This window comes from Delphinus delphis, chromosome 12 (genome assembly GCF_949987515.2).
Source record: "Delphinus delphis chromosome 12, mDelDel1.2, whole genome shotgun sequence".
Classification (NCBI taxonomy): domain Eukaryota; kingdom Metazoa; phylum Chordata; class Mammalia; order Artiodactyla; family Delphinidae; genus Delphinus; species Delphinus delphis.
This window is the reverse complement of record NC_082694.2, coordinates 9,194,833-9,210,429: the sequence shown is the minus strand read 5'-3', so window position 1 is coordinate 9,210,429 and position 15,597 is coordinate 9,194,833. Positions and strand designations below refer to the sequence as shown.

The 15,597-nt window shown below is 36.4% G+C and overlaps 1 protein-coding gene across 1 annotated transcript in view; it reads right to left on the bottom strand.

Moving 5' to 3' along the window:
• Nucleotides 1-15,597, bottom strand: part of MGAT4A (alpha-1,3-mannosyl-glycoprotein 4-beta-N-acetylglucosaminyltransferase A) — a 98,716-nt gene that overhangs the window by 34,646 nt on the left and 48,473 nt on the right. The window contains exon 4 of the mRNA XM_060027306.1: nt 7,251-7,384. Within this exon, the coding sequence (XP_059883289.1) occupies nt 7,251-7,384 (134 nt within the window). The remainder of the gene's footprint in view (nt 1-7,250; nt 7,385-15,597) is intronic.

The window sequence follows — 15,597 nt, the reverse complement described above, 5'->3', positions numbered from 1 at the left end:
AACAGGTATTTACTGTAAAATTCTTTCGATTTTGTTGTATGTCTTAAAAGTTTCATAATAAAAAATACCATTCAAAAGTCCTTTCTTGAACTTCAAGAAGACTTGACTCCATACCTAAAGAACATATCCTGTGCCGGGGAAAAATGATCTACAATGGTTAAAATCAAGACATAGTATACCAAAATTACTAGGCTTTAAAGATAAAAAAAGAATCTTTTGGGCAACCAAGCAAAATATGGATTTCTTACAGCAAAAAATAAGAAAGATGGAAGGTCATCTGGCTAGCTTCAGCAATAGCACTATACCATTCCCCCATCCTCTGGAAAAAAAAAGGGGGGGGAAAGAAAGAAAGAAAGGAAACGAAATGTAACTGACGGTTTCTATACCCAAGCAAATATAAAGAGGCAGAAGATAATTTTTTTTTTGCGGTACGCGGTCCTCTCACTGTTGTGGCCTCTCCCGTTGTGGAACACAGGCTCCGGACGCGCAGGCTCAGCAGCCATGGCTCACAGGCCCAGCCGCTCCGCGGCATGAGGGATCTTCCCGGACTGGGGCACGAACCTGCGTCCCCTGCATCAGCAGGCGGACTCTCAACCACTGCACCACCAGGGAAGCCCAGAAGATAACAGTTTTGATCACATAGGACCTCAGGGAAAATTGCTCACATGGACCTTTCTTGAGGAAAATTAGAAAATGAACTTTAATCAATAGCTTTAAGTAGGTTATCAATTGAGAATGTACTTTATGTTTATTTAGGTTTAAGCAAGTAAGTAAATATATTGTGAATCATGAGGACCAAGTTTCTCACCGTTGGAGAAAAGAGTTAAAATTAAGGAATGGGGGAGGCTAGAATGAACCCTGTGGTATTGAGTTGGACCTACAAATGGATGCACACAGGACTTACATAGATGTATATATGTGTGCATGCATGTGTATGTATGAATACATGTATTCCTAGATCTGCCCACTGAAAAGGTCAGAAGCAATGATCCCTCAGGAACAAGGAGCACATCTAGAACCCAGGCCATGGTTTCTATTACCATTCTCCAATAAAAGGAACCAGGTTCCTCGGGGATATAGTTGATTCTAGGACAGGGGCAGGGAAAATACAAGATAAACCTAGAACATCTAACATTGCTAGAAAATAAGAAAAAATGATGGGGCATATTGAAAGGAGAGAGTAGCCAACTCAGAGAGCTCCCAATGGCCAAATTTGGGACAATTTGAGCAACAAAGTAAAAAATTTACAGTAATATCCACAACTCCACACTGACATAAATAACTGAGAAAATAAATGAAATTGGGGAAAAGGACAGGTCTTCCTGATAGCTGAATTCCAATTAATAAATCATACAGTAGTAATTACAGTAATGATAGTACAATAAATGTGCAATAGTAATTACTGCAGGCAAAAATCATCAAGGATGCTAAATTAGCTGGCAAAAACTTATGATGAGAAACAGGATATTTGCATGATCTCAAAGTATCACCCCACAAGATAGCTATGAGGTACATACAGAAAAGAGAATATTTACAGTAGAGGAATATGGCAGATGCCATCTCAATCAAGTGATGAAAGTTAACACTGCTGGCAATGAGATATATCAACATCATCTAAACATGAGGCTCTGAAAAAGAATACATCACTTCTATGGTGTTCTTACTAAAAATATACAACTTGAATTTAATCGCAAAGAAATATCAAACACCTCACTACAAATATCTCAATTTCGTTTCTTTTTATGGCTGAGTAATATTCCATTGTAGGGGCTTCCCTGGTGGCGCAGTGGTTGAGAGTCCGCCTGCCAATGCAGGGGACGCAGGTTCGTGCCCCGGTCCGGGAAGATCCCACATGCCACGGAGCGGCTGGGCCCGTGAGCCATGGCCACTGGGCCTGCGCGTCCGGAGCCTGTGCTCCGCAACGAGAGAGGCCACAACAGTGAGAGGCCCGCATACCGCAAAAAAAAAAAAAAAAAAAAAAAAAATTCCATTGTATATATGTGCCACATCTTCTTCTGATGGACCTAGAGTCTGTCATACAGAGTGAAGTAAGTCAGAAAGAGAAAAACAAATACCGTATGCTAACACATATATATGGAATCTAAGGGAAAAAAAAAAGTCATGAAGAACCTAGGGGTAAGATGGGAATAAAGACACAGATCTACTAGAAAATGGACTTGAGGATATGGGGAGGAGGAAGGGTAAGCTGTGACAAAGTGAGAGAGTGGCGTGGACATATATACACTACCAAACGTAAAACAGATAGCTCGTGGGAAGCAGCTGCATAGCACAGGGAGATCAGCTCTGTGCTTTGTGACCGCCTGGAGGGGTGGGATAGGGAGCGTGGGTGGGAGGGAGACGCAAGAGAGAAGAGATATGGGAACATATGTATATGTATAACTGATTCACTTTGTGATAAAGCAGAAACTAACACAACATTGTAAAGCAATTATACTCCAATAAAGATGTTAAAAAAAAAAAAAAGAAATATCAAACAATCCCAAACTGAACGACATGCCACAAAATAACCAGTGTTTTTCAAAAGTGTCAAGGTCATTAAAGGACATTAGTGGGATATTTGGAGAAATCTAAATAAGGTGTGTTGATTAGTTAATAATATAGTTTCAATGTTAATTTCCTGCTGTTGATAATTACATTATGGTCATGTACGGTGCTAGCATTTGGGGAAATTGGCTGAAGGGTATTTGGGAACTCTGTACAACTTTTGCAATTTCCTTGTAAGTCAAAAATGATTTCAGGGCTTCCCTGGTGGCGCAGTGGTTGAGAGTCCGCCTGCTGATGCAGGGGACACGGGTTCATGCCCCGGTCCGGGAAGATCCCGCATGCCATGGAGCGGCTGGGCCCATGCACCATTGCTGAGCCTGCGCATCCGGAGCCTGTGCTCCGCAATGGGAGAGGCCACAACAGTGAGAGGCCCGCATACTGCAAAAAAAAAAAAAAAAGATTTCAAAATAGTTTTAAAAAATGAATGTGAAACTTTCTCAAAAAATAAATAACCAATCCAGAAAACAAAAAGCCCCTACCAATAGGAAAGTTTAAAAACTCTCTTGATCATCTCCTCGGTCAAAGAGGAAACACAAACCAAAATCATGGACAGGGCAAGGCAGGGGTAGGGGATTAAGAGGTACAAACTAACAATACTATGTATAAAATAAGCTACAAGGATATAATGAACAGCACAAGGAATGTAGCCAATATTTTATAATAACTTTAAATGGCATATAATCTATAAAAAGACTGAATCACTATGTTGTACACCTGAAACTATAATACTGTAAATAAACTATACTTCAGTTTTTAAAAAATCATGGACTTATAAGAATTTAAACATTTCACGTCAGAACCTATGGGATATAGCTAACAGTACTCAGAAGAAAACTTATATTAGTTCTTATATAAGCAAAAGGAAATAAATAAATAGCAAATAATAAATAAATCAATTTAGCATTTGGGTCAAGATGCTTGAAAAGTATAAAATGGAACAAACAAAACCAGAAAAAATTAATAATGTTAAAAGCAGACATTAATAAATTAGGAAACAAAAAAAGGGAAACAATAAATAAACCCAAAAGATGGTTTGGGGGATAATAAATAAAAACAGATCCACTAGCTAACCTATCAAAAAGGAGGAAGGCGCACAAATACAAACACATAAACAAAGAAATCAGGGAGAAATAACCACAAAAAGAACAAAAGTTTACTCTGCTCCACTCTATATAAAGCAAATTTTAAAACTTTGATCAAATGAACCACTTTCTAGGAAGATATTTTATCAAAATTGACAATAAACCTAAGTAGCTCTTAATGTTACAATATGAAAAGTTAGTATTATACCATCTATGTAGAAAAGGGGAGAAAAAAATATATCCACACATATACCCATTAAATACCGCTGAACGGGTACAACCACCATAACAGGCGAGGGGACAGCCTTGGAGGAGAGACTTTTCAAGGTATACAACACACACATTTATAATTTTTAAACCATGTGATCCTATTACCTATCCAAAAAATTAAATAAGTGGGAAATAATTTTCCCTTGTAAGTAAAATACATAACAATAAATAAAAGTAAAAAATAAAAACTCCACAGCAATTTGATCAGTTCTCTCTGGTTATTCAATTTCTGTATTCATTTACAAATTTACCTGCTCTGCAAATCCTGCCCATAAGCCTGCTAACCAACTAGTACTGTTAACCCAATTTAAACCAAAGAATTTAAAGACAGCATCGTAAAGGCCTCTGGCACTCTGACTGTAAAACACAAACTAGAATATGTACGACAGTAAAACCTAAAAGTGAATAAAAAGGAAAGCGGTTCTCAGGCCAAATACTAAACACTCCAAGAAGCCAGAAATTCTCTAAACTCAGTTTTTCAGAGACTACTTCTAGGTGTTTTTCCAACATGATCAATTTGTTATTTCATCATAGAATCTCCACTTGAATTCTATCATTTAGGAACTTAAAATTAAATATGGCCTTTGGATTGTTTCTAGGCAAACTGCAGAAATAATGTGAATACATAGAATGATATGAAAGATAGGCTATCTCAAGTTCTTCCAAATTCCCAGCAATGTTAGTGGTTATCATCAACATAACCTTATGTAATTTTTTTTTTTTTTTTTTTCGGTACGCGGGCCTCTCACTGCTGCCGCCTCTCCCATTGCGGAACACAGGCTCCGGACGCGCAGGCTCAGCGGCCATGGCTCACGGGCCCAGCCGCTCCGCGGCATGTGGGATCCTCCCGCACCGGGGCACGAACATGTGTCCCCTGCATCGGCAGGCGGACTCTCAACCACTGCGCCACCAGGGAAGCCCCATCAACATAATCTAGGTGTTACGGTTTAGGCAAAATTCTGACTGAAACCACTTCAAAAACTCACTTCGTCTCTTTCTTTCACTTCGAATAGTATTTAGCCATCTACCCCTATGCCTCCATGTTGATTGCCTGTGGCGGTTATCTAGCAATTCAGGTATTTTTGAAGATACAACCTGTATCGGTCAGGATCTCCACTGCAACGGACAGAAACTAATTCACGCAGAAGAGTCAGAAAAGCAATTTACTGGAAAATGATTGGTTGAGACTCCGTGCTTCCACTGCACGAGGCACGGGTTCAATCCCTGGTCGGGGAACTAAGATCCCGCATGCTGCGCAGCGTGGCCAAAAAATTTAAAAAAGAAAAACATAAAATAAAAAAGTCTTAGTATCCTAAGTGTTACAGATCAGTAGAGAAGTATTTTGCAAAAGTTAAAATTAAGCCTTAATTATGTAACAGTTTATTGGAGATACTACAAAACACTTAGAGGTCATAGAATTCTAAAGTTAGAAGGAAGTGTAAAGATCATGGATCCATGATTCTACCAGGATCTCGGCTGCAACGGACATAAACTGATTCACGCAGAAGAGTCAGAAAAGCAATTTACTGGAAAATGACTGCTGTCATGTGCTGGAATATATTTACATACTTGCAAATGTTTCCACTGGATCGATTTTTAGAAGGAGAATGTTGGGTCACAGAGGAAACTTACATTTTAACAGCTATTGCCAAACTGCTTTCCAAGGAGGCGGTACCAATTTCTACTGACATACAATATGTGACTGACAAATCTGATTACTTAAAATGTAAAATTTCTACAACAAACAAAAAACATCATAAACGAAGTTCATGAAAAAAACAAACTGAACAAAAGAGTTAATTAAAGAGTTAATGTCAAAGAGTTAATTCCTCTCATATATGAAATTTCTTACAAATAAAAAATTACAAATTAAAAAAATGAGTAAAGCCTATAAAATAAGTATAAAAATAAGTATAAAATAAAAAATAAAAATAAAAAAATTAAATAAAAGTATAAATACAAATGGTCAAAATATATATAAACCAACATTTAATCCCATTCAGTAAACAAATCCAAATTAAACAAAAGCAATGTATTATTTTTACCCATCAAATTGGCCAAAATAAATTTAAAGACTAATACATCTTGCAGAGCATGGGGACAGGGTACCAAGCTCTCTCGCAGACTGCTGGAAAAAGGATATTAATGGCTCAGCTTCTGCAGAGCGTCTTGCCCAGGTGTGAACATTTAATGTATGTGGACTCTACCCAGCAATTCCACTTTTAGGAATTGATCCCGCATCAGTAACCAGACAAGTGCACAACCATTTATTTACAGTAATGTTCAATACAATGCTGAAAAGAATAGCAAAAGTGTGGAAACAGTCTCAATTGGTCTGTCGATCAGAAATTAAATAAAGTATGATAAAACCATACAATGGAATGTAATATAGCCATAACAATGATGGTGTGATAACTATTCACTTTACCATGGGAAAATGTCCATGATATTAAGCAATATACAGAACAATTCCATTTATATATATGTATACAGCCATAGGAAAAATTTCTTAAGATATATATATTCAGAATATATAAGATATATATATTTCAGAATAGCAATAGTAGCTATATCTACATAGAGGAATTACAGGTAATTTTTCAATATGCATTTCTGTAATTGTTTTGAACAATATACACGTGTTTACTTTTTATATTAAAGAAGACACAAGAACATTTTCATAAAAAAAAAAAAAAACAGGAAACACTGAAAAGTTGGGAATCAGTGGGCCAGAACCAGATGAGATTATAAATCTTCTCACGTTCCAAAATTCTATATAATAATTAAGGAAATATTTACTCTAGGGTGCTTTTTCATCATTAAAAAAAACCTCCTCAAGATTTATTCTTTCCCCATATCTTTTGAGGAGACTAAAATATAAGCAATATAATAATTATAATTAACATGATATTTGACTTTTAAAATTATAATGTGGCTGCATCTTGGGAGTACAGAGAAGGGGTAGAGAGAATAAAGAGATGATAAAACCCCAGCCTACACTAAACCTTTCTCAGGTTTCAAAACTCCCAAAGAACATCAATGCAAGTCTCCAAATTCAGGTCCTAGAGCCAGAAATGGGGACTCACTGTTCATAAAGATCTATGAATATAATATTATCCTATTAACAGGATATTACCATTCCTGGATTGTAACTGCACAGAGAAGTTAAGGCAAACACAAGTTAAACTTACATTTAACTAGCAGATGGAATATACTACCTAAGCTTTATTCATCACATTTTATAAAAAAGGTTTATAAAAGCATTATTCAAAATATGGTTTCAACTCTTACAGATTATATGTGGTAAAAAAAGAGCAACAATTAAATAATTACCTCTCCTATGAAGACAACTATAACACAGTCCAGCTTCTCTTCAGGATACAGATTATCAATAAGGGAATGAAGAGTTTCTATGAGGTAAGATTTAACTTCTCTCTTCACTGTGGGAACTCCCATTACTATTGAAACTGAAACAAAATAATGATAGTAATTATATTAAAAGATTTTGCAAAGACAATGCAGAAAAACACCACTGTTTTACAAGTATTATACCCTCTCAAATTGAAATAATTGGAGGATCAAAATATACTACATTGAAAGAAAGAAAAATAATCAAAGAATGTGGGGCACACCTATTATACAGTAATTCTTTTCCATATGGCTTCTCCATAAGAAAGGAAATAATGTCAAAGAACTGATAAAGATGACAGACATTAAACCACACATTAAGAATGAACGATGGTAAAGTATAAACAACAGATTTTATTATACAACTAAAACTTAGAAACATTAAACACATCTTAAAAATTAAAGTCTCACATGTCATATATAAGATGTCTTAAGGAGGACACAATATCACTTCTGTGGTTTTCTTCCCAAATTCATAACCTCAATCTAACCATGAAGAAATGTCAGACAAATCCAAATTAAGGGGACACTCCCCAAAGATCAGGAAAGACAGAGAAAGGATGAGGAACTGTCCCCAACTGGAGAAGACTAAGGGGACATGACAATTACATGAAATATGGGATCCTGAGTCAGATCCTGGAACAGATTAAATAATAATGATAATAAAATGACAAACTCTAAGATCTAAGGTTAACAGCATAGCATCAATGTTAATTTCTTGGTTTTGATCATTGTATAATAGCTATATAAGGTGTGAACATTTACGGAAACTGGGTGAGGTATATGGAAACTGTGTACTATTCATGCAACTTTTTTTAAGTCTAAAATTACAGTCAGTTCTACTATAATGCTTGTTTTGAAATGCAAATTGTTCCTACATGATTAATACATTAGAAAACAATTTGAGCATGAAGTCAATTTCACATTTGCTTTTATGCAATTTCTCCCCTGGGACAAACACTCACTAGGTGAACACAGAAAATGGTACCCATTTGAACTGAGTCCAGAATACTGAACCAAGCCATGTAGAAATACCCAAAATGCACAGCTGCCTCAGTTCACTGCATGCTGTGAACCACAGCTATCTACACCTGGTGTTACAACTTTCTGGCAGATTTCAGTCAATCCGCTTTGTACCACTTCACAAAAAGCTTCCAAGCTGCAGTCCTTCTGAAGCCCACTTTAACAAGCAAACCTCAAGTCTTTTTCAAGGTAGAATACCATATTTATTGTATTTATGCATTTCTCCATCATTTAATACGTGCAAAATTGTGCCACTGCTTTTATTAGCTTATCTTTTCTTTATGTGTAACTGACAAAGCTTTTGAGTGTTGTGATCTCAACACTCAAAAATGTGACCATTTTTCTCCTTTTATTGCACAATTTTGCATAGCACAGTAATATTCAGGAACACATATGTTATATTAGAGTACTTCAGTTAGTTTTTAAATGTAATATCTTTAAACGTTTTAGGGACTTCCCTGGTGGTACAGTGGTTGAGACTCCGTGCTTCCACTGCACGAGGCACGGGTTCAATCCCTGGTCGGGGAACTAAGATCCCGCATGCTGCGCAGCGTGGCCAAAAAATTTAAAAAAGAAAAACATAAAATAAAAAAGTCTTAGTATCCTAAGTGTTACAGATCAGTAGAGAAGTATTTTGCAAAAGTTAAAATTAAGCCTTAATTATGTAACAGTTTATTGGAGATACTACAAAACACTTAGAGGTCATAGAATTCTAAAGTCAGAAGGAAGTGTAAAGATCATGGATCCATGATTCTACCACCATGATTCTGCAGTTCTAAGGTCCAAATAGCTTAAGGGAGTCCCCCAAGTTTCCATACCACACTCCTCTCTTCCATTTTGGGATGAAAAGTTTCCAAGGGCTCAAAAAAAAGATTTACTATATTTGTTCTGAACATGTGCATTGAACACTTATTAAATGCAAGGCATTATTTTAGGTGTTAGGAATATAACAGCATAGATAAGGTCCCTGCCGTCATGGGACCTTTCTTACATTCTACAAGAGGGAAAAAGATAAATAATTTTAGAGGGTGATATGTAGTATATGAATTAAAACATGGCAATATTAGAAAGAGTGGGGGGGGAAGAGGAAGTACCTCTACAGACAGTGTAGTCATGGAAAGACTCTCTGATATCAACTGAGCTGGTACTTAATGATGAGAAAGAGAAGAGAAAGAAGATGAGGAAACAGCTAGGCGCTGAAGAGAGGATGATCTGAACAGTCAAGCAACAGCAAGAATAGAATGTCTCTAAAGCAGAATCAGCCTAGATTCAGAGGAATTAGTTAGGAATCTGATCACATAGACCCTTAAATTTAGTTTTAATTCTGAGGGCAAGAGAAAGGCACTGTAAGGTTGTAAGCAGGGGAGTGACAACATCCGATTTGTAATTTTAAAAGATTAACAAATTTTATGGAGAAGAGACATAAAAGTGTTAACAAGTATAAAAGTATTTTGGAGAGATCAGTTAGGAAGTTACTGCAGTAATTTAAGGAAAAGATGTGGTTTGAATTAGGATGTTTGAAGTTGGAGATGAGTGAACAGATCTGGGATCCACTGTGGAGACCCTCACCAATGGGGCTTATGGCTGGCAGAGATAAGGGAAGGGGAGGGTCGAGGATGACCTGAGTAAGTGGACATGGGACCTTCTACTGAGAATGACACACCTGAGGTGGAAAGGGCTCCCAATCAAGATTTCTGTTTTGACCATGTTACTCTGAGATGCCTAGAGACAGGATGAGTAACCCCGGAAGCAAATTTCCATATTCTTTAATCTACCTCAGAATTTTAAAATATTTAGAATATACATTAAAAGAGTATAAACTATGCTATGAAGCATTTCTAGGAAATGTTAATGCATATGAAGTTCAAAAACTTTGTTCACAGAAAAAGCAAAATCCATGCTGACTCTAGTTTACGCAAAGAAAAATGGCATAAAGTAATAATGCAAATTCTCTCTTCCCTACCAGTCTTAAGTTGTCCTGTTTCTGTTTTAAGTTTAGATGGCATGTTTAGAGAAGAAGCCACTTCTCCCAAATAGACTGTTTTGGAGCTGAAATTTAAATTCTTTAGTTTAAACCAAGGCACTCAAGGACTCCAAAAGCACTAAAAAGGAAAGTACTAATTTCGGCTAAATCTACAGAATTAGAGTATCCATGCTAGAGGTAATGCACAAAATACCACAAAAAAAGACAGCTTTTCCTGCCTTCTGGGCATGTTGTAAGGTCCCCTCAGGTTGCGGAGCTGGGGGGAGGGGATGTGACTAGTAACAGGGCTTCCCTGGTGGCGCAGTGGTTGAGAGTCCTCCGGCCGATGCAGGGGACGCGGGTTCATGCCCCGGTCCGGGAAGATCCCACATGCCGCGGAGCAGCTGGGCCCGTGAGCCATGGCCGCTGAGCCTGCGCGTCCGGAGCCAGTGCTCCGCAACGGGAGAGGCCACGACAGTGAGAGGCCCGCGTACCGCAAAAAAAATAAAAATAAAAAAAATAAATTAATTAAAAAAAAAAACTGTTTCAGCTTAGTAAGAATGTTAACCACTGAAAAGCTGGTTGACCAAGATTATATTATATTTATGATGGATAAAGTCATAAACAAATGGGCTAGAATAAGCATCTTCAAAAAAGAAAGAGAATGTCACATTCATAAAATAAGAAGAGCTGACTATAAAAGAACTTACTAGAGACCTTGGAAGTTTTAAATAACTTTAAAAATACTTCTACTTCCTTTTCATTTGCTTCTTATTCATGAGGAAATAGTCTAAACCAAAAAATGCATGAAATGGCAAAGGCAACTTACCCAAATAGTGATTATTAAAGGAAGAGACACACTATCAACTTCAGAAATAATTAATGATCAATGTTCTAAAGAACATAATTTAGAACATACTACATCTTATTAGTCTTTGTAATCCAGTATGTACCGTAAAAATATTTCTTGAATCAATAAAGACATAGAAGAATGAGTTAGTCTGAATATAATTTAAGAAGTATCATCTCCATAGGAAAAGTGTATAATTTTAAATGATTCATAAAATAGAAAGATGGCAGAACTAAAAAATGATGAATGTGAAAACTCAGAATATCGAAAACCAGTAAGATACCTAAGAATCCTATTGAATCAAATGCAGATTGAATCAGCTTTTTAAAAACATTATCATAAAGATTCATTTCAATACCTAAGAAGTAATGATTTTGTCATTTGTTAAAGACTTAGGAGCAAAATAATATTTGTCTCTACATCCTAAAATCTACAAAGAAAAGATTAACAAAGTTCAAAGTGGAGAAATAAAAAGTATAAAAGAATCATATATAAGTCCCACAAGGAAAACTCAAGAAGCCCTGGTGACTCTAACAAGAGGAGAAAAAAAATGCCATAGATTATCTTTTAGGTATTTTGGGAAAAAGATGCAAACCAAATTATTTCTATTACTGCATGAAAGGTTAAACATAAGTGACTATATACTTCTATTTCTGTAAGAAAAGTAGGGGCAGACATATGAAAAACTTTCTTGACATGACTGTAAGAGCTATTAATGTTGAAATAAGATACAAGAAAAAAAGTTATTTCTTTACCTCTCAAATTTTTAAAATAGAAATGTTTCAAAAGTTTAAACATTGTTTTGCCTGGAGATAGGGCTTGAACTACATGTCTCATAATCCTTTTCAGCTCTATTACTCTGGTCTTTGGAGAAAAATATCTAACTCCCTTCAACATGGAGTTTAGAATGACTCCTAAGTTACTATGCACAGATCAAGAACTTTTTATTCTTTAACCTGCCTTTTTGTTAAATTAATTAATTTTAAACATCTTTATTGGACTATAATTGCTTTACAATGTTGTGTTAGTTTCTGCTGTATAACAAAGTGAATCAACTATATGCGTACATATATCCCCATATCCCCTCCCTCTTGCGTCTCCTGCCCACCCTCCCTATCCCACCCCTCTAGGTGGTCACAAAGCACCAAACTGATCTCCCTGCACTATGCAGCTCCTTCCCACTAGCTAGCTATTTTACATTTCGTTGTGTATATATGTCAATGCTACTCTCTCACTTCGTCCCAGCTTACCCTTTCCCCTCCACGACTCCTCAAGTCCATTTTCTATGTCTGCGTCTTTATTTCTCTCCTGCCCATAGGTTCATCAGAACCGTTTATTTTCGTTGCTTTTTTTTTTTTTAGATTCCATATATATGTGTTAGCATACGGTATTTGCTTTTCTCTTTCTGACTTACTTCACTCTGTATGACAGACTCTAGGTCCATCCACCTCACTACAAATAACTCAATTTCATTTCTTTTTATGTCTGAGTAATGTTCCATTGTATATATGTGCCACATCTTCTTTATCCATTCATCTGTCGATGGACACCTAGGTTGCTTCCACGTCCAGACTATTATAAATAGTGCGGCAATGAACATTGTGCTTCATGACTCTTTTTCAATTATGGTTTTCTCAGGGTATATGCCTAATAGTGTGATTGCTGGGTCATATGGTAGTTCCATTTTTAGTTTTTTAAGGAACCTCCATACTGTTCTCCATAGTGGCTGTATCAATTTACAGTCCCCCCCAACAGTGCAAGACGGTTCCCTTTTCTCCACACCCTCTTCAGCATTTATTGTTTGTAGAATTTTTGATGATGGCCATTCTGACCAGTGTGAGCAATTTTTGATGATGGCCATTCTGACCAGTGTGAGCATTTATTGTTTGTAGAATTTTTGATGATGGCCATTCTGATACCTCATTGTGGTTTTGATATGGTTTTCTCTAATGATTAGTGATGTTGAGCATCTTTTCATGTGTTTGTTGGCAATCTGTATATCTTCCTTGGAGAAATGTCTATTTAGGTTTTCTGCCCATTTTTGATTGGACTGTTTGTTTTTCTGAGATTGAGCTGCATGAGCTGCTTGTGTATTTTGGAGATTAATCCTTTGTCAGTTGGTTTGTTTGCAAATATTTTCTCCCATTCTGAGGGTTGTCTTTCTGTCTTGTCTATGGTTTCCTTTGCTGTGCAAAAGCTTTTAAAAAGTTTCATTAGGTCCCATTTGTATATTTTTGTTTTTATTTCCATTTCTCTAGGAGGTGGGTCAAAAAGGATTTTGCTGTGATTTACGTCATAGAGGGTTCTGCCTAGGTTTTCCTCTAAGAGTTTGATAGTGCCTGGCCTTACATTTAGGTCTTTAATCCATTTTGAGTTTATTTTTGTGTATGGTGTTAGGAAATGTGATAATTTCATTCTTTTACATGCAACTGTCCAGTTTTCCCAGCACCACTTACTGAATAGGTTGTCTTTTTGCCATCATATTCTCTTGCTTCCTTTATCAAAGATAAGGTGACCATATGTGCATGGGTTTATCTCTGGGCTTTCTATCCTATTCCATTGATCTATATTTCTGTTTTTGTGCCAGTACCATACTGTCTTGATTACTGTAGCTTTGTAGTATAGTCTGAAGTCCAGGAGCCTGATTCCTCCAGCTCCGTTTTTCTTTCTCAAGATTGCTTTGGGGTAATAGGGGTCTTTTGGGGTCTTTTGTGTTTCCATTTGGGGGTCTTTTGTGTTTCCATACAAACTGTGAAATTTTTTGTTCAAGTTCTGTGAAAAATGCCATTGGTAGTTTGATAGGGATTGCATTGAATCTGTAGATTGCTTTGGGTAATAGAGTAATTAATAGAGTCATTTTCACAATGCTGATGCTTCCAATCCAAGAACATGGTATATCTCTCCATCTGTTTGTACCATTTTTCATTTCTTTCATCAGTGTCTTATAGTTTTCTGCATACAGGTCTTTTGTCTCCTTAGGTAGATTTATTCCTAGGTATTTTATTCTTTTTGTTGCAATGGTAAATGGGAATATTTCCTTAATTTATCTTTCAGATTTTTCATCAATCGTGTATAGGAATGCAAGAGATTTCTGTGCATTAATTTTGTATCCTGCTACTCTACCAAGTTCACTGATTAGCTCTAGTAGTTTTCTGGTAGCATCTTTAGGCTTCTCTATGTATAGTCTCATGTCATCTGCAAACAGTGACAGTTTTACTTCTTCTTTTCCAATTTGGATGCCTTTAATTTCTTTTTCTTCCCTGACTGCTGTGGCTAAAACTTCCAAAACTATGTTGAAAAATAGTGGTGAGACTGGGCAACCTTGTCTTGTTCCTGATCTTAGAGGAAATGCTTTCAGTGTTTCACCATTGAGAACGATGATGGCTGTGGGTTTGTCATATATGACCTTTATTATGTTGAGGAAAGATCCCTCTGTGCCTACCTTACAGAGAGTTTTTATCATAAATGGGTGTTGAATTTTGTCAGAAGCTTTTTCTACATCTATTGAGATGATCATATGGTTTTTATCCTTCAGTTTGTTAATATGGTGTATCACATGGATTGATTTGCATATACTGAAGAATCCTTGCATTCCTGGGATAAATCCCACTTGATCATGGTGTATGATCCTTTTAGTGTGCTGTTGGATTCTGTTTGCTAGTATTTTGTTGAGGATTTGTGCATCTATGTTCATCAGTGATATTGGCCTGTAGTTTTCTTTTTTTGTGACATCTCTGTATGCTTTTGGTATCAGGGTGATGATGGCCTCATAGAATGAGTTTGGGAGTGTTACTCCCTCTGCTGTATTTTGGAAGAGTTGGAGAAGGATAGATGTTAGCTCTCCTAGAAATGTTTGATAGAATTCTCCTGTGAAGCCATCTGGTCCTGGGCTTTTGTTTGTTGGAAGATTTTTAATCCCAGTTTCAGTTTCAGTTCAGACTTGTGACTGGTCTCTTTATATTTTCTATTTCTTCCTGGTTCAGTCTCAGAAGGCTGTGCTTTTTTAAGAATTTGTCCATTTCTCCCAGGTTGTCTATTTTATTGGCATAGAGTTGCTTGTAGTAATCTCACACGACCCTTTGTATTTCTGCAGTGTCAGCTGTTACTTCTACTTTTTCATTTCTTATTCTGTTGGTTTGAGTCTTCTCCCTTTTTTTCTTGATGAGTCTGGCTAATGGTTTATCAATTTTGTTTATCTTCTCAAAGAACCAGCTTTTAGCTTTATTGATCTTTACTATTGTTTCCTTCATTTCTTTTTCATTTATTTCTGATCTGATTTTTATGATTTCTTTCCTTCTGCTAACTTTGGGGGTTTTTTGTTCTTCTTTTCTAATTGCTTTAGGTATAAGGTTAGGTTGTTTATTTGATATTTTTCTTGTTTCTTGAGGTAGGATTGTATTGCTATAAACTTCCCTCTTAGAACTGCTCTTGTCACA